This window comes from Nelumbo lutea, chromosome 7 (assembly GCF_056320005.1).
Source record: "Nelumbo lutea isolate HS-2025 chromosome 7, American lotus-T2T, whole genome shotgun sequence".
NCBI classification, from domain to species: Eukaryota; Viridiplantae; Streptophyta; class Magnoliopsida; order Proteales; family Nelumbonaceae; genus Nelumbo; species Nelumbo lutea.
In genome coordinates, this window is record NC_142690.1 from 54,642,388 (window position 1) to 54,670,211 (window position 27,824).

Below are 27,824 nucleotides of genomic sequence, written 5' to 3' on the forward strand. Positions count from 1 at the left end.
ATTCAAGGAGATATTGTCAATGCACGGCTGTAAAGGCTGTGCGAACGGTGTAAAGTCTTGAGCCGATCTCGTACGTACGTCCCTCATTGTACACGTGGTACACGCTGCATCAGGTGGCACTTGATGATTAGTTGAGCAAGGTAGAATTCTGTGGTGCAGTCGCAACTCCAAGCAGAGCGGAGTTCCATCGCTCACCGGAGAGGGAGATGGGTTTCGAGGATGTCGGAGATTTTGGCATCCACCTTATTATATCGAAGTTGGGTCCCAAAGACGTAGCAGTTCTAGCTTGCGTCAACAAGAGGCTCAGGGTTTCAGCTTCGGAGGAGAATGTCTGGCGCAAGTTCTGTTCCGAGGATCTCGATCTCTCAGCCCCAGAAGATCCTTCTGGAAACCCTGCCTCTTCGTTTAAGGTGAACGTCCATCTCGTTTTTCTTCGATGATCTTGTATTTGATGACTCGTTTTTTCGATAGCTGTATATTGACGACTGTTTTGTGTTCATCGATTTTGTGAATTTGGGTTCCTTTTTTCCTATTGAGCAGTGATGTCGTTTCTGGTGATTATTTTGATCCCTTGTTTCTTACTTTGTTTCCGGGGACGTTAAATAAATTTAACTACTTAAGATGAAGTGCCATTCCGAACTTAGAATGATACAAGGAGCTTAAATAACTCGTTTTTTAATCATTTATACTTGACAAACGCGTGAATTATGAGCTTGGGATGAAAACGGGGGGTTCCATGAGCTGAGCTTCATGGACCTTTGGTTGACTATGTTTTTGATTACTGCAATAGCGAGTTTCTTCCATCTGCACTTAGTCTGTGATTATTAATAGGAGTAAGGAAGGTTTGTTTTCTTTTTGGTATGGATAAAACAAAAGAGTTTGGGTTTTGGTTTAGTAGAATGTTGGTGGAAGGGGCCGTGGACAAAGATACTCATTAGCAGTTTCTCCCAACATAATAGAAGTTTGCTGCAGTGTCTAGGATGGGTAATAAGCTAGCAGATGAGTTAGTTAAGGGTGAGCAAAGGAGAGTTGTTATGTATAGTGGCACCTGTTTATCTGTGTAGTCTCTTTCGTTTTATGTTATGCTGGGGGTTTAGGTAAGTATCTTTATTAGTTCTGCCCCCTTTTGTACATCTTACCTTATGGGATTGTTTACCTTGCCTTCATACATAGGTATTTTGTCTTCTAATATATATGATATGTGCTTCACTATACGTTAAAAAACAATGCAAATCTGAATAATGTGGGTATTATATTCTTGAAAGTAATTATGTGTTCAATACTCAAGGCAAAGTGTTTGGAAGATACCTTGGTGAATAACCAGTTTGCACTGCAAGACAGGAAATCCATTAGGGTCATCTTAATCTTATGCCTCTGCTTTTAGCTTTTTTTTTTTATTTTTTTTTTTTTGTGATACCAGTATCCATTTTTATAAATAAGTACAAGATTCATTACAATAAAAGCTTGAAAGAAAGGTCATAATATATCACCAAAAGGAAAACTTCCAGAACGGAACCACCAAAAACTCTTCTCGCATACACACCCTCAATAACTCACCACCCTACAACCAAAATAAAAGCCACCAACAGGAGCGGGGGGGGGGGAGGGGAACCACACATCACATCCAATCTCCATCTGCCTATTCCGTTTAGCCCAACAAAAGTATCACCAGTACCAGATTATTAAACCTTTCCCTGGTGATATCCAGCTCTAAAAATGAGTAATCAGCATCTGCTTGGTTCTTTTTCTCCAGCTCCCAAAAAGCTGTTCTTGTAAAATCCTCCTCTCCCAAGAAAAAAAAGGCCCAGTGTTTTCCTTGCATGAACTTCCTATTCAATCATTGCTTCTTTTTGATAATCAAAGTAAATTTTGTTAAATAATTAAACCAAAAAGTGTACGGACAGGCATCCCAAAAGGAGGTGTGATATCCAGCCTCATGTACAAATCAGCTTACAATTGAGCCCAAAACATAGATCCTTAAACGCCCCTTGCTTAGCCAAAAAATCTGCTAAGCCATTAGCTGACCTTCTTTGCCACTGAATCCTTACAGTCATATTAGAGGTTAACCATTTGAAATTCTTCACAGCTTCCCCGTAGGTTGAAAGAACAGAGACTGGACCTAGTAGCCACCCAACTGCCAGCTTCAAATTCCCCTCAATTATCAATCTGTCCACATTCAACTCTCTTGCAAGCTGCACCCCCTATTCATTTATTTTTTCCAAATAAATAATATTATCAACCTGTCTAGCTTGATTATAACTCGCCTCAACCACTTCCCCTAGTTCTTCAATTTCTCCTCATTGCCTTCAACCACTCTCTAATTCTTGTACAACATCCTCCTTAAGACCATTCACAGAAAATTCTAAACTTGTTCCCATAGACCTAACAACAAACTTATTTTGATCAAACTCTTCCATATGTTCATTTTTTTCCACTTGACATTTTAAAACAAAAAGATGGCTTCTTCTGTTTATCCTTCAATTTTTCCACTTGAAACCACTCCTGCTTCACCATCAAAATTATCAATCATGACCAAATCGTCTACATATCTCCCCTGGCACACCACCTCTGGAGCTGCTTTGGTAGAAACCAATGTATGACCTCCTAACATCCTATCAACTGAGGATTCATCTAAAACTCCTGAAGGATGACTACTAGGAAATGTGGAAATGCACTTCCCCGAATCCTTATTTTTCTCTTGTGAACCTTCTTAACTTTAATTGAGAAAAAAGTTCTTTAAGTAGGAACCAAGCATCTGTTTTTGTAACAATTGTTGAATCCTTTACAGCATTCAATTTCATCTCTACTAAAGTTGACTGATTCATTGGCGGCTGGTGACAAAACCTCATTGTCTTCTTTGTGCTCCAGACAAAGATCCTTAGAAATCTTCTTCATCCAACCCAAATGAACCCCAATATTACCATTGAGAATCCCAATTTTCTCAAAGGATGGGGAGGCATATATTTCAGTTCAGACACCTCAATTGCTAGATCTCTGTTACTGTTGTATTGAATCCTGTTACTTTTCTTCAAATAACCAAAAGAAAGACATCTATTTTTCTCCAAGTCAAAGCAGTTGACCACTAATAACTCCCTTTCCATTTCCACATGATTCACATCACTTCTCCCACAGACTTTTTCTCAATTTGAACACATGCTCCCATCCCCAAAACCATTGGTCTTGAAAAAAAATCAGCTGAGCCACTGTAAACAGATTTCAAAGCTCCCCTCCCCCCACCAGCTCGATTGGCAAATTGACTAATATCAAATTGTTTTTCCTTTTCAATACCTTTAATTCTCTCGCACAGACATTCCTTTATTGAGGACCCTCTTTTTTTTTGAAAGATAAGTATAAAGATTATATTGCAAAAAGAGAGGAGGAGCCCACAAGATTACCAAAGTGACTCCAATTAGAAGAGGGGGCCCCAGTATGTGGCATACACAGCATTTACAAAAATTGTCAAAGGTCAGTTAGGATCATTATGAATAATTTGATCACATTGATTATAAAGCGACCAAAATGAGAAACCATAAAACTCCTTCCTTAGAGAAACCCAATTAATTAGAACCCTTTCCACTTTACTTATGACAGCATCTACCTGAAAAGCTTTGCCTTTGAATATACAGTTGTTTCACTCTTCCCATAACACCCAGCAGATTGCAATGGGAGAGGAAAGGCATAGAGTCCTGCCTCTTCTGCTAAAACCCCTTTCTGGCCAAGTCAAGAATAGGTCACCAATGTCATTTTGTGGTGCCCAAGTCTTGCCAAAGAGTTTTGTGAAATGGGTCCACGCCTGAGAAGAAAAATGGCAATGGGAAACTGGCAAATGCCTTATTGATTCCTAATCATTCTCGCAAAGGGGACACCTGTTCACCATCGCCAGATCCCTAGTCATTATATTATCAATTGCTTCAGTTTTGTTCAGGATTGCTGCCCAGGAGAAAACAACACCTTGGAAGGGGCAGCTGCTTGCCAAATCCACTTCCAAGGGATATATGGAGCAAACTGATCTGATAGGAGAAGCGAAAAGGATTTAACTGAAAATCCCATCAGGACTTCCCTTCCACACCCTACTGTCAATTCTCCCGGACTTGAGGAGATTGCGTTAATCCTTTCGAGCAAAGAGAGCAACTCCTCTGATTCCCAATCTTGGATATTTCAACTCAGCGAAGGAATCCAAACCACCTGGTCACCTGTGAATTCATAACAGTGACTCACCAAGGCCTCTTTATCACTCACAATTTCAAAGATAAGGGGAAAGGAAGTTGCCTATGGGGAGGAGCCATGCCAAGTGTCTTTTCAAAAGCAAACTCTGTCGCCATTTCCCACCTTGAAGGAATCCATTGAGAAAAGGGTTCCCAGTGCTTCATGATACCATTCTAGCAGTTTGCTCCATAGGATTGGGAAACCGGATTTGTGAACCAGCCCATATCAGAATCATCGTATTTGCTCCGAATCGTTCTCCTCCAAAGAGCTTCCCTTTCAGAACCATAGTGCCATATCCACTTATACAACAAAGCAATGATTAGGGAGTCTAAAGGCCGAAGCCCAATACCAACTTTTGCCTTAAAATGACTCAGCTGATCCCATGCTACCAAATGTATCTTCTTTTGATTATCTGCTCCTTCCTAAAGGAAGTAAGCCTTAACTTCTGTAGCTGGTTGGTAATATCCAAAGGTGCACAAAAAAGAGAAAAATAGTAGAATGTCAGGTTTTGATAAGGCACTTTGAATCTAAAGTTACCTTGCCAGCTTTTGAAAGCATCCTCTCTTCCAATTTTCCAGCTTCCTATTCATGCATTCCAAAACCATCGTCCAAATATCCTTTAGCCCCATAGTTGGCTCCAAGAGGCAGCCCCGAGTATCTACCATCTAGAAGGCAGAGAGCCTGTTCTACAATCATAGTCGCAGCAAGTTCTGACTTTTGAAATGTGAAAGACAAAGCTGGTCAAGATGAGTTTCAATTTTTGAATGTTAATCTTGAGGCCTGAAACGGCTTCAAGTCAAATGATTAAACACCTTAGAAACAACAAATAAGAATGTTGGGCCCGCAAAAAAGGAGATAATGGTCCGCAAATTGAATCTAAGTTACCATCATACCTTCCGTACTGACTGTGAAGCCATCCAAGATTCCACCTTCCTCAGCTCTCATCACCAGTCTGCTGAAATATTCAACTACTATATTGAAAATAAAAGGAGATAGGGGTCCCCCTATCTCGAACCTCTCCCAGCTACAAATCAACCCGTATAGACACCATTGATGATGACCGAAAAAACAAGCATAGTTGATTAGCTAGCACTTTGGCAATTAATTTGTAGACACTCGAGGTTAAACTTATTGGTCCGTAGTCTTTCAGCTCTGCAGCACCTTGACTCTTGAGAATCAAAGAAATAAAAGTGCACTTCGATTGGTAGAACACCTGATCATAAAAATCATTCAGCACTTTCATAAACTCCTCCAAAAAGGCCCAGCATTTTTGGAAGAAAGCCATGGGAAATCCATTGGGGCCACAAGGTCACAAGCCTCCTCAGGAATGTGATCAAACTCCACCCCATCCAACTTAGGATAGTTGCAAATAAAACCAGCAATAAACCTGAAATTAAATCAAAAGAAAAGGGAAAAAGGAGGAAGAAGAGAATGAAGAAAAGGGGAAGAGGAAGAGAGCTGATTGCATCTCAATTTGTGTCCCTCAATTGAATTACATATGCTGAATATAAAAAAGATGGGAAAATTACATGAGTGCCACTAGTAAGGTGGCTGACTCAAAAACATAAGAAATAACAAGTATTGAAGGCCCACTACAACTGAAATAAAATTAATGAATAAAGAAAGAAAACTAAGGCCTACTTGGTCCAATCTCTCTACAAGGACAATGGAGGTTCCTGTCTGCAAACAAGTTCTATTAGAAGTGGACAACTACTGCAGCCACTTCTTCCTCCCCCTCAAAGAATTCATCACCGAATCTTATGGAAGTAATCACATTGCACCTTTGCCTCATGTTAGCAAGTTCATGAAAATACTTTGTATTCTTATCACCTGCATGCAGCCACAAGGTCCTAGGTCTCTATCTCCAGGCGATTTTCTTCAATCTAGGATAGTTTATCAAACTCTGCTCTCCCCAACTCCCTCTGCTGCCTCTCCTGGACTGAAAGGGCCACTTCTTCCTCTTTCTTATCTAGCAATTTTAATCTTGCCAACTCCCCCTCTATCCTCCTCTGTAGAGAACCAGAGTCTTCTTTGCTCTAAATTTTAGTGTGTCCCTTCAGGTTCTTCAACTTCAAACAGAACTCTGAATTGGAGTGCCTTGAGGATCAGATGATTCCCACCAAGTCTTGAGCTTCTTTTGGACCCTTTTAAGCAATGTCTTCTATCTATTTTATCGGATGACTTCTCTCTAGGCACACAAACCTTGTGATAACTTGGACCTGGTTCTCTTTTCTCCTTTTTTCTGTTTGGTTGTTTTCTCTTCTTTTTTTTTTTTTTTTGATCCACAACACAAAAGGTTTCATTAATTATCGAGAGAAACATGATTACAACAAGAAGTTGTGAAAAGAACCAGCTATAGAAGCTGTTCCAAACCAGTACTACATTTGGTTGTTTTCTCTTCTCCCCAATGGATTGAAGAAGTTTCTCGACTCCCCTCCTTTAGACTATTCTTAAAGGAAAACTGCCATCTGCCATTTTATTTTCTTTCCATTAAAGACACCTCAACCCCTTTTCTTTTTTTTTCCTCTTCCTCAAATATTTTATAAGTGGTGGGCCCCACCAATTGAATAATCTGTTGAATGTTTATAAGAGACAGCCACATACTCATCCTCCTTAACATCATTTAAGACACCTCAATCTCCTTCCCTCAAAACTCCAATCCTGCCACATGGCTGAATGCAGGTTGTTATGTGTGGTCCCTTTCTCCTTAAATTACTTAATTGCTCTTTTTGCCTCTGACTTAGTCTTCTTCTCTAGAACCCCGGCTGTTCATCTTCCAATCTCTTCCTACTACCTCTGTAAATGTATTTTCCTGAACATCCAAGAGAGAACTTCCACTTGTTGTGCATGAGTGTGTTACCTGAAAACTAGTGAGTCCTCCTAAGCTTTGAACACTCACTGATCTTCACCTTGTATCAACAGTCACAGCTCATATGACTCACCGGCAAAGACAAGAATTGCATGGGGTGGAACTTGACCCAAGTTCTTGGTCTCCATTAGCAGTCTTGCCATATCCTTCTTTTCCAACAACCTATTTGTTATTCACTCTTAAGAATTGGCCTAAGCAATTGCAATCACTTTGGACATTTCAAGATCCCATGTGTGCAGTGGTATTCCTACCACACAAATCCAAAGTGCCCTTCTGTGTCATTGGCCTTTAAGTGCTCCTGCCAACAGATATTGCCAACCCAACCTCAGTGCAGGTGATCTATCTTGCCGATTCTCAAAATCCAGAGCCCACTCAGCTTATGTGCTGTCGTGAAAAATGAAAAGATTAAGCCTCCATTTAATTTTCTAACAGCTAAAAGTTTCCAGAAACCCCACTCTTTCTCATTTGGATTCACACCCAGGAACCTTCCTATCAGACAAGCTCCTCAACAACCTTAATCTTTCATCAAGTTTCCCAATGTAATCCACAACTGCCTTCTGTCCTGGCTTCAGCAAAATATAAGAAGCTTGTAAAGAGTAACCGGGTGTTTGAGTGTTGTTCTTCCTAGACCTTTGAGAAAGAATTTGCTGAATGCACTTATGCTTACTCAAAAGATTGAAATCACTATAATTTGGCAAGATCATAGCAACACGATAGTTAGAAGGAAGAACCCAAAGATATTAACATCCCACTAAATATTTCCATTCTGTGCGTAAATTTTGGATGTCAATTTAGTAAGGTCATATTGTGCTTAACTCTAGTTGATAATTTTTTTAGATGTTTTTTATATATTTTCAGGTTTATGTTCTGAAGTTCTTAATCTGTTGCCCCCTTTCTGGTTTAGTGCCTTTAATTTGATAAAGCAATTTATTAATTCCCTTTGTTTGATGAAGTAATATTTTGTTATTGTAACTCCTTAAACAAGTAGGTTTATTTGGGTTTCACTGGTCTGGTGATTGTAATCAACTACCTGTGGCATTAGTTGGAATTGCCAAAGAAAACAGAAAAAATAATCTGCAATTAGAATTTAGATATGTTTCATCTTTGATTTCATTATTTCATTCTAATAACAGTGGTTCCCTTTCAAACTTACGTGATAACTTCCTGTGTTTATAGAGTTATTTCTATATTCTAATTTAGCTGTCTCCTTATATTTTTTACAAGGTTTTGTTGAAATAGATTTGGGACTGGGTCTTATAAGTTTCTAATTATTTATTTCCGTACAGGTAATGTATCAAATATGGCGGGAGGCATTTAATATGTATCCATGGCCCCTGGTTAAACGAGTAAAGAGATGTTGGGGTACACTAAAAAGTTGGGTGGCCATAAATTTTCCAGAGGCTAGGGCTACTCTGCGAAATGGTGCATCTGAAGATCAAATTAAAGAAGTAGAAGACAGTTTGGGTGTGAAATTACCTCTTCCTACAAGGCTACTCTATCGCTTTTGTGATGGTCAAGAAATAACAAGTACATATTCTTCAGGAAGTGATCTTGGTAGCCCCTTGGGCCTTGTAGGTGGTTATTCCTTTTATGACCATGAGGTAAATGTGTTTCTGTTGCCCCTAAAACAAATAATCTCAGAAACAAAAAAATTTGTACATCACCCTCGCTTGGGCAAGTATAAGTACATAGTTGTGGCAGCTTCTTCCACTTATGTTGAAAAGTTGTTCTTCCTGAATTGTCGCAGTGGGCAACTTTATGTTGGTACCAAGAATTTTTCTAGTGATGGAGAAAAGATTCCATGTGTACCTGGTAAATTGATTAACTCAGTGCACAATCTTAACGATGATAAGCAGCAGGATGCCATGCTGCTGTGGTTAGAAGAACATAGCCGGCGATTACACAATGACATCATTGGGCTTCGTGAGCAAGGAAAAAACAGAAGTATCAATCTGTTCCCGGAAACAGCCCCACTCTGTTCCACTGCTATAACCAATGGAGTTCAGGTAACCAACAGGCCATAGTTCCCATTGCCTCCTAAGCCCCCTCCTCTTGTTTGGATGTTCACTCTTATAGGTCAACTTTAGATGGATTATTTTAGCATTGTATGATTTAGGTCCCTGATTTCCAGTTCTAGAACTATGAGAAAAAAATGGTTGGAGAAGTGCTGAGAAATGGCAGTCACTGAACAGAATTATGTCAGTACAAATTTCTTTAGAATCTCCTGGAAATCTATAAATACAAAGAAACTCAGAGCAGAAGGGAAAAATGAAGAGATTATTCAATCAGTGTCACTCCCTTATTTATATGCACTAGAGAGCTGGCTTCAGTTCTTATAGGTATCAGGTTCTTCAAAACCTTTAGATGTGCTACACTATGAAATAGATTACTTGGTAATCTTTTTTTTTCAATCAATGCTTGGTACACTTATCGTAAGATTCCTATCTACTTTTCTGAGTTGGTCTCCAGTCTCAGAATGATTATTAAGAGGAGAAGGTTCATCAGGAGTTTCGTAATCTTCTGGCTTGGGATATGGTGAGATCATGAGAGGAGTTTGTGAGGGAAGATTGTTGAAGCTGTTGTTGCTGCTATTATTGTTGTTCCTATTATTTGAAAACTGACAATTGATGGTTTATTTTCAGATCCGAGCTGCTTCTATTTTTGTTCCAGAGTTAAGTGACATTGAACAGGAGTCAGAGAAGTTTTTCTTTTCCTATTCAATTCGCATGTCTCTCCTGCCTGAAGGATGTGTTGTAAATGGAATGTCCTTCAGCTCTTGTCAACTCTATTGGCGGCATTGGATCATCCGCGCCAATGACATAGTTGTGTCTGATGTTAATGGAGAAGCTGTAATAGGAAAGGTATGATTTGCTTCAAACTCTCCTAATTCTTTTTGGAAATTTCTTAATGCCATCATACTCTTGCTAGCCTAAAGCTGAAGGCCTGTTCCTCCCCTAGCAGATGCATATACAGAAAAAAAAACAATTATGCAAAGGCTGATTATATTCTTTGTGATGTCATGTCATTTTCTTTTTGGTTTAGAATGCCCGTTTCATTTTAAGGTTTATTTTATTTTTATCAATAACTCTGAAAAAATTCATTAATTAAGATGCTTTAGGATACAACATCAAGAAGTTGCAATAGAAATTGTTAGAGTTCACAGAACAGGGGTATTTTGGTCATTTGGGTGCATCTGTGTTAGAGTGAAAGGTCTGTTTTATTCATGTCTAAGTTGTGTGTCCCATCACTTATGAGGGGCAATATTGACTTTCTTGTAACCAAGCTTATGTGAGATAAATGCAAGTGGGTCGACTAGAGAGGACTGATTTTCCTCATCTGGCCAAACCCTTCTTCTCCTCCTTCCTTCTCCTCTTCTTCTCTACTTTAAGCTAGAACCCAATAGGGATTTTACATGGTATCAGAGCAATAAAACCTAGTTCTCTTTTCCTCTTTTTTTTTTTTTTCTCACTGTTTTTCTTCTTCCTGGGTTCACCGCCAACTAGTCCAGCCTTCTTTGGTTTTCTACTAGCCTGAGTTGCATCTCGTCAAGAGGCCAAAAAGGAGTGGTCATTTTGTGGTTTTGGAGGTGAGTATGCCTCTAGTTATTGTGGTGGTGGTTGTTGAGGTGGTGTACTAGAAGCCCTCTATTCTGTGATACGAAGAGGGCTGTTTGTGGACAGGTATGAACAATTATGTTTTTCGCCCAAGTAGTGGACTGTAGATGCTGTGTTTTGATTAATTTTTTTTTTGTGGAGGTATGAAGTGACTAGTATGCAGTGGTATGGTGTTCTCCTCTGTTTATACCTCGTATGTGTGCTGAAAGCAATTGTTTTTGGCTGCTGAAGTTCACGACAGCAGTGGTTGTGGAGGTATGAAGTGACTAGTATGCAGTGGTATGGTGTTCTCTTCTGTTTATACCTCGTATGTGTGCTGAAAGTAGTTGTTTTTGGCTGCTGAAGTTCACGACAGCAGTGGTGTGGTGGTAGTGTACTGTATTGAATGGTGTGTGGGTGTTTTTGAATTGTTGAAAGTAAACCCTTGTGTCGTGTAGTGGTGTTCATACTGATTTCTGTGGTGGTGTTCATACTTTCTTGTGAGGAGAGCAGATTTAGTTGAAAATGTCGTCAACCAGAGATGGTAGTGACAACAAAACTGGAGTTATGATCTCTCCAGATTATCTGAATGTTCAAATGACATCCATTAAGCTGAATGGTGAGAACTATGTGCCTTGGGCCAAGTCGGTGGAGGTGTTCTTGAAGGCCAAGAAGAAAGTGAAGTATGTGAGAGAGGAAAAACCTTCATCTGACTCTCTAGGGTTTAGTGACCAGTATGAACTTTATGTTCCTAGATACAGTTAAAGAGATCTGGGATCATGCTAAGAAACTGTATTTCGGGCAAGACAATACAACTAGGGTGTATCAATTGTACTAAGAGTACTTCAATCTGAAGCAAGGCAGCCAGAGCTTGGAAGAATACTATGCAAGTTTGAGGAACATCATAAATGAGCTTAATGTGTGTCATCCCTTGACACCGGATGTTCAGGTTCAGCAACAACGTGACCAACTTGATGTGACTAGATTTCTGGTAGGTTTGAAGGCTGAATATGAACCTGTCTGTGCACAAATACTGGGGGGGGGGGTCTACCCTTCCCTCACTTGAAGAAGTGTTTGCCTGTCTTAAGAGGAAATCTATTGAGTTTATAGAGCATTCTTCTCTCTCAGACAGATCTGATTTGGTGGTAGCTAGAGGTGGAGGCCGTGAACTTCCAGGAAACCAAGGTGGTCCCATATTTAACCGTGCTAGTGGCCGAAGTGGAGGTCGAGACTCAGGGGAAGGTCGTGGTAAAGGAAGAAGTAATGCTCCTAGGAAGTGTACTTACTGTGGATTAGAGGGGCACACTGTTAATTTCTACTATGATTTACATGGTCCACCCAACACTTGGGCTAACCATGCTATGACTAGGGGCAGTGGTACAGTTATTGAAAATCCGCAAACGGATCAGATTCCCTCCACATCTATTGGTGCTTCTGGAAAGGAGATGGTGAGTGTACCTTGTGCAATATATGAGCAGTTCCTTCAGACATCTTCTCAGCAGAACACAACTACCCTTGCCCATTCAGGTATGGTTTGCTTGGCTTTCAAGCTTTCACACTGGATCATTGACTCCGGAACCTTGGGCCATATGTTTGGGACTCCAAATGTATTCTCTTCTTTTTCTCGGTCCTCCACATCTTAAACAGTTACTCTTGCTAACGGTTCTACATCTTCCATTTGTGGTGTTGGTGATGTTGATCTCTCCTTCTTGTCTTTATCATCTGGCCAAACCCTTTTTCTCCTCCTTCTTCCTTCTCAAGAATGACATGGAATTATCTTATGAAAGATTGTAGTGAATTGTTCTCCATTTTTCAAAAATTTTATGCTGAAATATGTATACAGTTTGGTGTTCATATTAAAATTCTTTGCTCCGATAATGCAAAAGAGTACATATCAACACCATTTCAGCAATACTTAGAGCATCATGGGATAATTCATCAAACCTCATGCTCCTATACCCCACAACAGAACAGTGTGGCTGGACGAAAAAATCGACATTTCCTTGAAACTGCTCAGTCTATGATGCTTAATATGAATGTCCCAAAGCGTTTTTGGAGCGGTGCTGTCCTCACATCATGTTTTCTCATCAATCGGATGCCCATATCTATCATTGGAAGTCAATCCCCCTTTTCCGTGTTGTTTCCCACCTTATCTCTGTTTCCTCTTACTCCGAGAGTCTTTGGGTGTGTGCTTTGTTCAAAATTTGGGCCCTGGTTTGGACAAGTTAGATGCACGAGCTACGAAGTGCATCTTCCTTGGATACTCCAGGACTCAGAAATGGTATAAGATCTATAACCCTCACTCTCATAAGTCATTTGTTTGCTCCGATGTCACCTTCTTTGAATCGGTTCCTTTTTTCTCGGACACTGTGGTTCCTTCTCCTTCCCCTATAGTTCCTCTTCCTGTCCCTGTTGAGGATCCTCTTCCCGTGGTCCCCATTCCAGTTGCAATCCCCCCTGTAGTTCTTCCTCTCGTGCTAGTTACTACTGAGAGGCCACCAATCAGACAAGTGTATACTCACAGACGAGCATCGGCCCTTCCTCCACTTCAGCACTCGTCGACAGATCCTGTGGTTGCTCCTCCTCCCTCGGACCTTGATCTTCCTATTGCCTTGTGGAAAGATAAATGCACTTGTACTTCTCATCCTATTTCACACTATGTTTCAATTGCTCACCTTTCTGCTTCTCATCGCCACTTTATATCCTTTCTCTCATCTGTTTCCATCCCCAAGACTGTCCAAGAAGCCCTTACCTCTCCAAGGTGGCGACAAGCAATGAAAGATGAACTATCTGCTCTACAACTAAACATGGGATCTCACTGCTCTTCCTCCTTGTATGCATGTTGTTGGGTGAATCTTGACATCCTACGATAGACTCTCACGAAAAGATGGAGAGAGGCCGAAGTGTAGGAGTGTTCCAGAGGGTGAGCAGGTGGAAAACCGAGCTGAAGGTTGAGGCTAAGTTTTTTGTTCGAATTTGGAAGGGCTGGAGGTAGTAATATGTTGAAAATCAGAGAAGATAGAAGGGCGACAGTAATCCTAACCGATGCAGCAGTGTTGTGGTTGAAAGGTTTTATCTATGGAGTTATCTTTTCTATTAGGAAAGAAGGATGGAGGAATGCCTTAAAAGCTCACAAGAGATATGAAGTGGAGCTAAGAAGGAATGGAAAAGGCTGGTTTATTAGCATCATTGAACTCTTTGATAATAGGAGGCAGATGGTGTGTCTTCCGGAAGGGAAGGAGGGACAGGGCTGGCTGGCTGGCTGTTGCAGATAAGTTACAGCAACATATCTTACATGTTGAGGGTGGAGTGACAAAAGTGCAAGATGCAAACATGGAGGATTCTTGTGAACATAAGCCCTCGAATCAGCTGGTAGTTGACAGAAGCGGTGAAGTACAAGAAGCTACAAAACAGAGCTCGTCTCATTGAAGTTTTTGGTAGCTCGATGGAGGTTAAGAGACTCCTAACTGATGCAGAGAAAAATAGTTGGGAAAGGAGAATGGTCTTAACAGCTACTAAAGACGTGAAGAACTGGAGAAATCTGCTGGATACATTGGCTTGTAAAATAGGCAATTCAGCTGATATAGCTTTGAAGCCGTTCTCTGATAGGAAGGCTATAATCGATATTGGTGAAGGAGAGTGGGCTTTCACCACTTTCGAGTCTGAACTGGGCTTGCTTCAGCTCCAAAAATGGAAGCCACTCTGTAACGAATTGGAACATTCTACTGGTAGTTTCTCGCTTAAACTGTTTGGTCTTCCGTTTCATCTTTGGAACGAGCCGAACTTGGAGAAATTGGTGAGGTTGTTGGGAGGAGCTGTGGTGGAGTTTAACCTTAAGATTTTTTCGTTGCTGAGGTCAAGATTGCAGGGGTAAAACCAGAAATGTTACCTAGATTGGTTGAAGTGCTCTCAGAAGGATTCTGGTATCGTGTCTGGTTGGTTTCGGAAGTGGAAGCGTTTCTTTGGGGGAGAAGTTCCAAGGTTGAAGACGCTGACGTGGTGGGTTGGTACACACGTGGCGCACATTCGGTGGCGAGCAACAGGGGCGCGCAGAGAAGTCCCTCTAGGGAGCTGAAGACTTGGCAGAGGAAAACCAAGCCTTAAGTAATCTATTCAAGGCAAATAATTCAAAAAACTTCAAATTAGTAGGAGCGAAAGGGGCCTGGGCTTACTATGCTGACGTGGCTGAAAGAGGAGGTGGGTTGGTCAATCTCAAGGCGCGAACCAGTGGTTCTGAACCAAACCGGAATAGGCCCGGTTCACTATTGGGGGTTAAAACCTGCCCACGTGATTTCTTAAGTGATCACGTGGGTAGGGGCAAGAGTCGCGCGCCTATAGACAGAAAAATCTGTCTATCTTCTTCTCCATCGAAGACTGGTAGGGCTGGTTTCGATCAGTTCTCGAAGGCTGGTTTCAGATGGCCTTTGCATTGGGCTGCGCACACAGGCATGGAGTCGCAATGTGCGCCGCAGTCCTCTTCAGGCTAGCAACTCCTAAGATGTGCACAAGTTTGTGCGGATGCAGGGGAGGAAGCGGAAGTTGGTTGGGTGGCTTGCAGTGAGGATGGGGTTGACGGAGAAGACGATTCTGATGACTCGACCAGTCTAGATAGTGTACGGGAAGAGATCTGGTAGTTAGAGGAAGTGGAAGAGACGTTAACTCTAGAGCATCTCTTTAAGAAGAGGCAGGAAACGGAACCAATGTTGGTGAGAAGATCCGATCTGATGGAGGAGAGGAGGTCAACATAGCAGAGTACAAATAGATACATGGGGAAGGAAATCTGTTCTTACAATGAGAAGCTCCTTTCCCGAACACTTCAGCAAGGAGTAAACACAAGGGTACAGAAAGTAATCCCTGTGGTGTACAACTGAAAGGAAAGTTACTAGCCCAGATCCAACTCGAGGAAATAGAACACACTTACAAGCCAATACAGGGAGTGACGGGTTCCTCTTTCAGTCCCTGTAACCCTCTTCATATTCAGCAAAACTCAGGTATCTGTATCCATTCGTTTTGTGTTACTAATGATTGTCTCTTGCATGCTGTGCCAGATCCCATTTTCATTCCAGAGGATGAAGCCTGTGGTGGAGAAGGGGAAGCAAAGAAGAGGAAGAAAAGTGGTGAGGCTAGGGGAAAGGTGAAGGGGAAGAGGAGGGCGAGGAAAGAAATGCAAGACTTTGGGAAATCTTTAGGAGATTGGTGGATGAGCTTGGGAAAAATAATATACAGAAGGAGAGGGCAGGTGAATTAAATGTAGGAAATGAGGTTACAGATGCAGGAGGATGTGAAGGAATAAATGAGGAAGGAGGCTCTGAAGAGCAAGAGGTTATTAATGAAATCTGTGGTCATTGATAAAAAAAAGCATGTTGTTGGGCTTAAGTGGGTCTACATAGTGAAATATCTTCCCGATGGTAGTGTGGAATGATTGAAGGCCAGGTTAGTGGCCAAGGGCTACTCTCAGTTGTATGGTGTTGACTATATGGAGACATTTTCTCCTGTGGCTAAAATTGGTTCAGTTTGGGTATTGACTTCATTAGCTGCTATGTATGATTGGCCTCTTTTGCAACTAAACATTAAAAATGCCTTCCTGCATGGTGATCTCATCGAGGAGATGTATATGGAGCAATCACCAGGGTTTGTTGCTCAGGGGGAGGATGATAAGTTTTGTAGACTCAAAAAGGCAATTTATGGACTGAAGCAATTTCCACGGGCATGGTTTGGTAGGTTCAGTGAAGTAGTGAAAAACTTTGGGATGAAACAGTGTCAGGTAGACCATTTTGTGTTCAGCCATGACTCAAAAGATGGGAAGATCTTGCTAGTTGTGTATGTGGATGATATTGTCATAACTGGAAGTGACAGTAATGGGATTGACAGGTTGAAGAAATTTCTACAAGATCACTTCAATACGAAAGATTTGGGTAAGCTGAAGTACTTCCTGGGAATAGAAGTTGCAGGGTCACGACATGGAATTAACTTATGTCAAAGAAAATATGTTCTTGACTTACTTGAAGAAACAAGATTGTTAGGTGCTAAACCAGCAGAGACTCCTATGGAAATGAATGTCAAGTTGAGTGTTGATGAAGGTGAGGAGTTTGATGACCTTGGAAGATACAGGAGGTTGGTGGGAAAGTTGAATTATGGTGAGTCAGTTTATACAACATCCTCGGATTCCTCATTGGGAAGCAGTTCTAAGGATTGTTAGGTACCTGAAGGGGGCTCCAGGCCATGGTTTGCTATATAAAAGTGGAGGGCCCCTTGAGATAGTAGGGTATACAGATGCTGATTGGGCTGGTTCTGTATCAGACAGGAGATCAACCATAGGGTATTGTACCTTCCTTGGTGGAAATCTTGTAACTTGGAAGAGCAAGAAACAAACTGTGGTGGCAAGGAGTAGTGCAGAAGCTGAGTACAGAGCTATGGCTCATACCACATATGAACTAGTATGGTCGAAGAACATGTTACAAGAAATGGGGTTCTCAGTTGACAAACCCATGAGACTATACTGTGATAACCAAGCAGCTGTTCACATCTCATCCAATCCAGTATTCCATGAGAGAACCAAGCATATTGAGGTTGATTGTCACTTTGTAAGAGAGAAAGTGATCAGTGGAGTGATAACCACATCTCATGTGAGTTTGGGAAATCAGTGGGCAGGTCTCTTTACAAAGGGATTGTCTCGAGGCAGAGTAGATTATATTTGTAACAGGCTGGGACTATATGACATATACTCTCCAGCTTGAGGGGGAGTGTTAGAGTTCACATAACAGGGGTATTTTGGTCATTTGGGTGCATCTGTGTGAGAGTGAAAGGTCTGTTTTATTCATGTCTAAGTTGTGTGTCCCATCACTTATGAGGGGCAATATTGACTTTCTTGCAACCAAGCTTATGTGAGATAAATGCAAGTGGGTCGACTAGAGAGGACTGATTTTCCTCATCTGGCCGAACCCTTCTTCTTCTTCTTCTCTTCTTCTTCCTTCTCCTCTTCTTCTCTACTTTAACCTAGAATCCAATAGGGATTTACAGAAACCAGCATAGAAGCTGACCCAGGACAGAATTACAAATGTGCCCAAAACATATATGTTCTTTGAACCCCTTGCTTTGCTAAGCTATCTGCCAAACTGTTGGCCGATCTTCTAACCCAAACCACCTGAATTTACAAATTCCTTGACATTCATTTAAATCTTCTGAAATCATTCTTCAACTGCCATGTCATCCCTTCCCCTTTCTGCAACCATTTTATCACAGTTTTTGAGTCTCCCTTGATGATCAGTCTATTAATCCCCAACTCTTTAGCTTTCTCAACCCCATATACTGAAGCTAGAAACTCTGCTCTTGTGCCACATCACCCTCCTCCACAGGACCGGAGTACAGAGCAATGATGGAACCATTTTCATCTCTAATGCCCCCCCCCCTCCCCAAATTCATTTTAAGGTTTATTAAGAGTGGAATACTCAAATCAGGATGGTATAACATAGAAAATAGTTTTCCCTGCTCATGCAATGGCATAATAAGATCCTGTACTCTCTCTCTCTTTGCAAATATTCCAAGATGAAATTGGTGAATTGTGCTCTCTCTCTCTCTCTCTCTGTGTGTGTGCAAATGTTCCTGGTTGACATTGGTGAATTGCGCTGTCTCTGACATAGAGGCAGGGCATATGGCTTCTTAGAATGTGTCATGAAAAAGACAGGTTTGCTGTATATGTTCTGATGTATCCAGTGTGCTTCCCTAAATGATCAAGGAATCTGACACTAGGGGTGCATGAGAAAGTTTGTAACTGGGGAGTTCATGCTTCCAAAGTTTTACAATCTAAAGAATCAAATAAAGTTGACAGAGGAAAAGAGCGAGTAGGAAAAAGATGTTTAGGGGCAAGACCACAAGAGGAGGAAATTTTAGACTAAGTGAGGAAAGTAGAGAAAAAGGTGGAGTTGGAAAAGATTATAGATATGGAAGTCCAATTTAGCAAAATGTTAGGACTTTTTTTTTTTCCTTTAAGGGGATGAATTTTCTAGAAAATGTTTTATGGAGTTGGAAAAGAAGAATGGTTTGGTTTCTGTTTCTAGTGCAGATAGGTGAGTTTAAATGGTCTCTAGAGTCTAGATGAGGAAGTTTTGGGTCTAGGGTAAGGGTGAAAGTCGGGTTATTATGTTTGTAAGGTGTTTTGGTTGTGAGGTGTTTTCGTATTCTCTTTCTCTTCTCCTAATAACATTTTATTTTTTTATTTATTTTCAAAAAAAAATCTTACACTAGGGGTGCAACTTGGGTGGGCTTGGGTTGAGCTTTTGCTAAATTTCCAATGGGTCCGGCTTGAGTCTGAAGTAATGTACAATCTTTGGCTCAGAAACCCAAGTTGTACCACTATCTCGTATGTACCGATGTAGTTTGGGGCAAAAAAAGGACTTTCCAAGAATAGACACACATATACACACCAAAAAGGCTAGAATGGTTAGGTTTTAGAAAAATATGTTATTTTTCTTTGATCAATAGCTGGAATTCATTAGATTAGAAAAATTTAGTCACAGAGCTCCAAAGCGAGATAAACAGGCTTAACTCTCTCCAAGAAGATAACAAAAAAGAAAAAGTTACAGAACAACCCAAAACATTTGATCCCTTCCCACCCCCCACTTTGTCAAAGCATCAGCAAATGCATTTGCTGTTCCCTTGACCCACTGAAACTTGATTTCCAGTCCTCTAGTTAGCCACTTAATCTCCCTCCTCTCATTAGTATATTTCCAAAGTCCACTACCTTCTTGTAACCAACTTAAGACCAGCTTTGAGTCCACTTCAATGACTAACTTTTGTATATTCAGTTCCTCAGACTTCCTTGTACCCCTGCAATACTGCATAGACCTCAGCTTTGAGAGTCTCCAAACCCAATGGAACCTGAATACAAAGCAAGCACCTTCCCATCCTCATCTTTGAAAACCCCTCCTACACCTGATGGACCTGGATTTCCTTCACTATTTCCATCAAAGTTTAGCTTTATAAGTCCACTTCCTGGTAGTGACCACACAGGACAAACTAAAGAGCGAGCAGGAGCAGAATTTGCCACCTCCAGCAGCTATTCAGCAACATATCCGTAGAAATATCAACAAACAGGTCCAAGGATTTCAGCCAATGTACCACCCTCACTGTGACGACTTCAATTAGGCATTCTCTACTTCTTTCAACTTCAGAGAAAATTCTGGTGTTCCTTTCCTCCCAAAGAGTGCAGCAAACAGCAGCCCTCACACATCTCTACATTATCCTTCCCCTTTTGTTTGGCCAACCAAAGAATGAGGGGCTAAACAAACTTTGAATGTTTGGAGGTGGGGTCCACCTACAACCAAAAGAGGAAAGAAACCATTCCCAAAGATCAGTAGCAAAGGGGCAAGAAACTAATAAGTGGTAGGAGCTTTCACCATTAGCCTTGCAAAGAATGCACCAATTCCGAGACAAGCACCAAAAAGGCCTTTTTCTTTAGAAAAATATGTTATGGTGCTCATGGGTATGGCTTTATTAGAAAATTGGCTGTGGATAAGGGTTGATAGTATGTAAATGTGTGGTAGTTTTCTTTGGTTGAGATTTGGGAGAGGTCTGTTCTACCCAAGGATTAAAAAATTGATACACCATATTGATATGGCTAATACACATCTTTTGTTTTTTATTTTTTCATTCTTTTTTATTTTATAATGATCAGGGGGTTGTGGAAGAGGGATGAGATGGTTTAAATGTTTAAAGAATCTGTGTATCAGTGTATTCAAACATATCTGGGTACAGGATGTATCGGGTGCATCTTATTGATATTTTAATTCTTGGTTCTACCTATGGAGTGCTTGTTTGGAAGGAAACTATGAAGTTTAATTGGTTTTTTACAGATTGTTCAAAATTTAAGGTGGGGGATGGTTTATCCGTTTAAGAATCAGCTTTTTTTTTATCAGTGACTGAAATAGTTTTCTTAGTTATATAGAATTTGTAGAACAAGCAGCTGTTTATACGTTAATATTAATATTTTATTGTTCAAATACAATTTATACTTGCCAGTTATTCCTTGTGATTGGTCTATGAGGAGCAGGCAATTCACCGCAGGGGGCATTCCCCCAAACTAAGGCAATCTGGATGGCTTCTTTACAGGCAAGAGAGTCAGCAATAGTATTGGCTGAACGAGGAATGAATCCTGCCTTGTTCTGGTGTCTAAGCTGCCATGCTTAGGGCTGTGATTGGATTGGACTTGGCAAAACCCGACTCCGACCCAGTTATGAAAAGCTTACATCCAAATCCAATCCGAAATCCAATCAGATTTAAAGACCTCATATTTTAACTCGAATCCTAACACTTGGATCAGATTCGGATTTAATCCGACTCCGCTTTAATTTTTTAAATATAAAAAAATTAAAAAGTTAATTATTTTTCAACTTTTATATACAATAAATTAGTGTAAAAGCACATACTGAATTTATTATACATATTCATATATAATCCAATTTATTGGATTAGAAGGAGTTCATATTTTTATTATATATTCATATTTTTTATAATTTTGAATATAATTATATAAAATTTATTATTAAAATCAATAAATATTATAATATAACTGGATTCGGACTTTAGTTGGATCAGATGGAGTCAAATCCAACTCTGATCCGATTACATAAACACATCATCTGAATCTGAGATAATCGGATCAGATGTCAGAGCAGGCCTCGGATTTTTGGGTATCATTGACAGGCCATGCTCCCAATTATCTTCCTTTTGGTCAATCTATGATTGCTTATGAGGATGAAAAAGGAGTTTTTCTTGGATTAGAAGGAGTTCTCTCCTTAATTATTTCTCCTTTTTAAGCCCAACTTTTTATGTTTTTATATTGCACTGCTGCAGACAATGGTGCTTCTCCACTAACAAATGACCAAAAGAAGATATGGTTTCTTCATTCTATTCCATCACTTTTTCCACTCCTCATTTAAGCATTATGATTCACATTATTCTTGTCTAGAACCAATGAACAATTAAGATTTCTTTTTCTCTTTGTTATTTTGTTTTGATAATTGTTCAATTTTGTGAGATCAAGTGGAGGCTGGGAGGAGGTTGATTTCAGGCAGATTGTTGGGTACACAGTTTTCAAGGCACTAAGGCGAGGAGGCTAGGCAACCGGGGGGACACATTGTTGCCTGGTCGCCTAGGCAATGGATTTCTTTTTTAAGTAAAAACATATATCCAAGGTAGTTTCCTAGGTTCCATAACCATATTTCCTTGATAATTATCCATATTTTTCATAAGAAATGTATAAATTTCATGTTATAATCTAGAAGATCAACATATTCATGAGAAGAAAAATAAGAAAGAAAAAAAATATATATAGGGGCTGAACCCCTATCTTTATAGGAGAAGAAGAAGAATTTTAAGTTCTTCCTTATTGGTTCAGGTTTTGAAGTCTTTGATGGTTCAATACAGCAGTTAGTAATGTCTGTGTTGATTAAACCCTAACAAATAAGAAAATAATAAAAAGAAATTAGTATATAAACACACAAAATGATTATTCTAGTTTAATAATGTATTTTATAATTATAATCTCAAATATTAAGAATACAATAGTATTTTATAACATCTTATACCAAACTGCTTGGCAATTAGGCGAGGTGAGCCTCCAAGGGCGCCTTGTCGCCTAGGCATCGCCTTGACAACTATGGTTGGGTATATTGATGTTGACGAGAATGCTGGGAGGAGGTTAATTTGTGGTGTTGATTGGTATTCGTCTTTCACATGTAAGGTTAAGATCTTGATTTTTGAACAAAAGTTCGGTCTGCTACTCTTTGGAAAAGCTTAACTGGCTGTTAAAAATGAATTTTTATTTTCTTCAAGATAGACCTGTATGAAATAGTTAGCCACTATCTTACACCCTAGCTTATTTCATATGTAACTGTTGTTCTCTTTGTGCTCCCTGTTCTCTTGTTCTTTTCTGTCTTTGTGTACTTTTAATCTTCTAAAACATAGTCAGTCTATGGTGGGGTTCTTCTCTAGTTGAATGAGTCATGGACTCAATTCCATCAGCATTTAGAAATCAGGGCACCTAGATTGTGTAGGGTAATGCACAACATGTTAAGAGCAAACATATTTTGTTGTCACTTGAATTGCAGGTGAAACTCTAAAGATTGAACCAATCATTTCATCCAATAATTTTTTAATTTTATATTGATGAAATTCTCTTGTTAGCAATTATTGATCAAGTATGTATGTGTAGGTAATTCATATTGATTTCAACTTCAAATGGACCTGCAAACCTCCAAAAAAATGCCCCAAAAGTGGTCCTAATGAATGGGGTACATTGACATTCAAAAGAAAATGAGAACTTTTTATTAAGGCCACCAAAGCATACACTCCTTATTTGAGAGAAGGAGCATCTGTAAATGATCCTCACCAAATGCCCATGACTGGCTTGTTAAACTTGACTTTTCAAATTGGACTTTTTCAAAAGTCCAATAAGCTACTGAACCTAAATGCCAATCACAGCCTTAGAGCCCCCTTCCACTAATAAATTTTCAGAATTCATACCCCTTTGCCTTTTCCAATCTAAGACCTTGATTTTCTGCTAAGAGTTCAGCTTTTTTTGGAAGATGAATGGAGTGGAATTGTCAGGATTTTTGAATGCTGCATCAAGTTATCTCCAAAGATACTACAATAAATTATTGTTTTGAAATCAGGAATGAACAGGTTGTGTGGCATTCAACATTCAGTAGACCATTATTGGATAAAAGATTGAGTGCATCCACTCAGCAAATTGGAGAGTGCAAGCATTTCACCTTCAGACATGTGGTGGTGGAAGAAATGTATAAGCAGACACTTCGGTTCCAAATTCCTCCTTTTCCCCTGGTGTCTCTTTCCCCCTATTCTGTTTTACCAATGAATGTGTAGAAGAAAGAAGACAAAGTGGCAAGGCAGGGGTGGTAATCAAGTTGGACCTAGAAAAGGCCTATGACAAAGTAGATTGGGATTGCTTGTTGGAGATCCTAAGCCTGAGAGGTTTCGGTAGAAGGTGGGTGAGATGGATTAAAGGGTGTATAAGCTCTGCTTGGTTTTCAGTTCTGCTAAATGGTGAACCTGTTGGATACTTTAATGCAAACAGGGGCCTGAGACAAGGTTGTCCTCTCTCCCCACTTCTCTTCACTTTGGTGGCAGATATACTTGGCTACTTGCTTCAAAAAGTGAGGGAGTTAAATTTGCTGAAAGGATTCGAGATAGGTAGGTCCCGGTTTCTCACTTGATGTTTGCAAACGATATCATCCTTTTCCTGGAGGCGGATTGGGAAATTATTTCCAACTTAAAAAGAGTGTTTAATATTTCTGAGTGGGTGACTGGACTCAGAATTAATTTCACTAAAAGCAGCATTGTGGGCCTCAACATTGGTGACTCTCTATTGGACAGGTTTAAGGAACTATTATGGTGTGAGTTGGAGAGACTCCCCATTGCCTATTTGGGAATCGTGGTGGGAACCTGAGAAGTCAAAGTTTTTTGGACCTGGTGGTGAAAAAATGTGAGAAAACGTTGGCCGTGTGGAAGAAAAGCTTTCTTTCAAAAGGAGGAAGACTTACTCTAATTAAGGCATCCCTTGCTAACCTGCCAATCTACTTCTTGTCGGTTTTCCGAGTCCCAGGCAAAGTAAAAAGCAAGATTGAAAAGCTACAACCGGATTTCCTATGGGAGGGGGTGGTGAAAAGAAGTGTCATTAGTAGGTTGGAATCAGGTTTGCAAGCCTGAGGAAGTTGGTGGATTGGGACTAGGTCATATCAAAGAAAAGAACTTGGCCCTTCTTGGAAAATGTCTATGGAGGTACCCCTTGGAGATGAAAGCATTGTGGACAAAATTTTCAAGAGTAAGTACAAGGGACATGCCAATGGTTGGGATAGCAAGGTCCACTTGAACCGGGTCAAAGCCTCTAACCCTTGGAAAGGTATTGCTTCTATCTATGACCTCTTTATTGATTGTGTTAGATATCAGGTAGGGAGCGGAAATAGAATCAAAATTTGGACTGATTTGTGGTGGGGAGAGGATACCCTTGCTAACGCCTATCCTAGAATCTTTAACCTGTCCCAATCCAAAGAAGCCACAGTAGCCACTAGCTTTAACCCCTCACCCTCGGGAACAACTTGGATTCTAAACCTCAGAAGGCCTTTAAGAGAAATAGAAGTTGCTGATATAGCCAGTTTGCTAAACTCTCTTAATGAGGCTTACATCTCTCTTGCTACCCCTGACCAGAGAATCTGGAAACTTAATCCCGCCGGCAAGTTCTCCTCTAACTCCTTTTTCAAGGCTCAAGTGTCAGAAGATCAGGGGTGTCCCTCTCCAGCTAAGAAAGTCTGGAGACCACACATCCCCTGTAGAGTCTCCTTCGTGTGGGAAGCCTGTTTAAAGAGAATAAACACCTGCGAGCTGATTCAGAAAAAGTTTAAAGGCAGATTATGCATCTCCCCTCATGTCTGTCCTCTTTGCCTTGGCGACGGGGAGACAACTGATCACACCCTTCTTCATTTCCCGGTCACTAGGAAGATTTGGTGCTTCTTCCTAAACCTAGTTGGCTACAGCTGGGTGTTCCTGGAGAGGATGGTGGACATATTGTGGCAATGGCAAGGCAGAGGTCTTGGTAAAAGAGGAAGATTTTACTGGAACATAGTGACCCATGCAGTCTTGTGGGGCATTTGGGAAGAAAGGAACAATAGAATTTTTGAAAATAAAGCTAGAAATGTCGAAGATCTAACTTCCTACGTGATATATCTCTGCAACCTTTGGGTAATTGTCGGAAGTTTTCAAAGGTCTCTCCCTAAATGATCTCTAGAGCAACCTTCTAGAAATCCTCCACTCCTCACCAAGAGCTGAGTGGATTGAGACAGTCTCTTAGAGAAGAAGGAGAAATGACTTTAAACTTTGATGGTAGCGCCCAAGGATCCACAGGTCAAGCAGGAATTGGAGGTGTAATCCGAGGGGAAAGGGGGAATATTTGCTGGGCTTACAGTGGTCCGATTGGGAGGGTAGATGCCACAAAGGCAGAGGTCCTGGCTGCACTTACAAGAATTCGCCTTGCCAAACGGTTAGGTTTATCCTCTTTAACCATTTAAGGGGATTCTGCAAATACTATAGCTTGGTTACAGGAGAAGGGAGGGCCCTGGAGACTAGCCCACTTCCTAGCTGAAGCTAGGGATATCTTAATCTCTATGAATATGAAGCTGGTCTGGATTCATAGGGGGCAAAATTCTGTTGCTGATATCCTAGCAAAATCAGGGGTCTGTAGTGATTTCTTGTTTAGTGACAGCTGTTTGCCTTTGTAATCCTGCCAAGCCACTCTTGGCTGCAGTCCTTTTCTTAAAATAAATAGGGTGTGGCTGCATCTTGCACCCCTCACCCCCCGCAGGGATGCTTGTAACAGTCTTAATATGTTGCTAATAAAATCTCTTCATTTATCAAATAAAAAGTCAATCTTGACAACACTGCATATGTTTATTCATTATCACATATCTATTAAGAAAACTTCCTGAAACATGTCAGATATGCATATGAACCATAACTATTAGGAAAGCATGTTAGGTTTGTTGTTGATATCATTTCAACCATCTATCTCTGAGATAAAATGGGGCAGGGTGAAAGCAACAGAATAACTGTATTGTCATTGTTTTAACAATGACCATAAAGGTAGATGTCTATTTTGTATTTCTGTGACAGTTACACTATGTTTGACTGAGATATATCGGTTTTGAATGTTTGATCAATGAATATTTGACATAGGAAGTTCCCAATTTAAAGATTGTATCACTAGATTATTTTTATTTTCTAATTAGGAATTGAAGGTTTTACCTTTGCTAGTTGAAAAATGTCCTAGTAGAGTAATTTGGAGGGTCTGGGCTGGTCTGGGTGGTGATTTGCAGTCTTGTATTGTACAAAATGGTAGTCTATGCATTGATGAGCTACCTAGGATTGTTTTTATATGCAATGAACTAGAACACTTCATCCAATCTACAATGGCTTCTTTTATATCACATGAGCTTCTTATTCTTTCTAGAAATGGCCAAGTAGCCCACGCACCAAACAATAGTCCATTGTTCTTTTTTGAATGATGGATGAAATCTTAAGTTTTTTTTCCTGATGTTGCTGCAGTATCCACTCTTATATCCAAATGGCAAGGTGTTTGTTTATGAAAGTTGCACACCCTTGGCGTGTTCTTCTGGTTCTGTCGAAGGTGCTTTCACATTTATCCCTGGCAGGTAATCCATGAAATGCATCATTTGTATAAAAAAGGGGAAAAACTGCTTCTTAGAATTAAATTATATGAATCATCATTGAGAAAGTTCAGCATGTGCCTTCTGGCTGAGCTTGCTAAATGAAACTAACTAATTGATTAAGGGATCATATCGATTGTATTAATGCCATTGATTCATTAGGGAAACTACTCATTCACTCTCATCACAGTTATAAATTAGTATAATTTTAGATGTTGATATGCTGGAGTTCCAATATTGGCGGGACCTTTCATGTGGACTCTAATCCACAGCCCAAGACAACAATCTACCTGGTTAGTTTTTCATGGTCATCCCACACATTCAATATGCCGAGGCACTATACCTGCCATCATATATATCCTTCATCGAGAAGAATGTGATACATATTACTGCTTATGAACTCTCTATTAACAAAAACAGTGTGAGTAGTAGTTGTCTTCAAATTGGCCAAGAATTGCATCCTCTCCTTTCATTTAATTGCTTGTGTTTGTGAGCAGCTGCTGCACATCCCTTTCAGACATTTGGTATGTTATATGAAATCAGGGAACATGGAGAAGAATTCGGTTACATACTTATGTTGAAATAAACAGTTCTTTGAACTTGTTAGGATCATTTTTTACTTACAAAATTTTGTGGTTTTTTTATTAGACTAACAAACCCCAAGGGCCCGCCATTCGATGTTGAGGTGGCACGGTTTCCTCTCCAACTGCCTGAATATATCTTCTGATCTGAAAAGAAATGGGTGGTTGAATTACAAGAGACGTTGGTATCATACACTCGTACACCCCAGAAGAATACTAGTTCCAAGACATCTGTAACTTTACATAATTATGTTTCACCGAAAAGACCTGATTGCTGTTCAATTGTTGTGGATCTGTTCTTATATTCTTTTTATATTTATATATTTCCTATCTTGTGGTA

General features: G+C 40.2%; 1 protein-coding gene across 2 annotated transcripts; it reads left to right on the plus strand.

The window, feature by feature from the left end:
• SKIP16 (SKP1/ASK-interacting protein 16) lies at positions 1 to 27,824 on the plus strand. 2 transcript variants are annotated; one of them, XM_088954085.1, is made up of 5 exons: positions 1 to 410; positions 8,362 to 9,081; positions 9,718 to 9,936; positions 26,782 to 26,888; positions 27,401 to 27,824. In XM_088954085.1, exons 1-5 carry the CDS (start codon positions 207 to 209, stop codon positions 27,438 to 27,440), a joined length of 1,290 nt encoding a protein of 429 aa, XP_088810211.1. In that variant the 5' UTR covers positions 1 to 206; the 3' UTR covers positions 27,441 to 27,824. The 2 variants fall into 2 exon arrangements, with proteins under 2 accessions (XP_088810211.1, XP_088810210.1); XM_088954084.1 differs by having other exon boundaries at positions 27,552 to 27,824.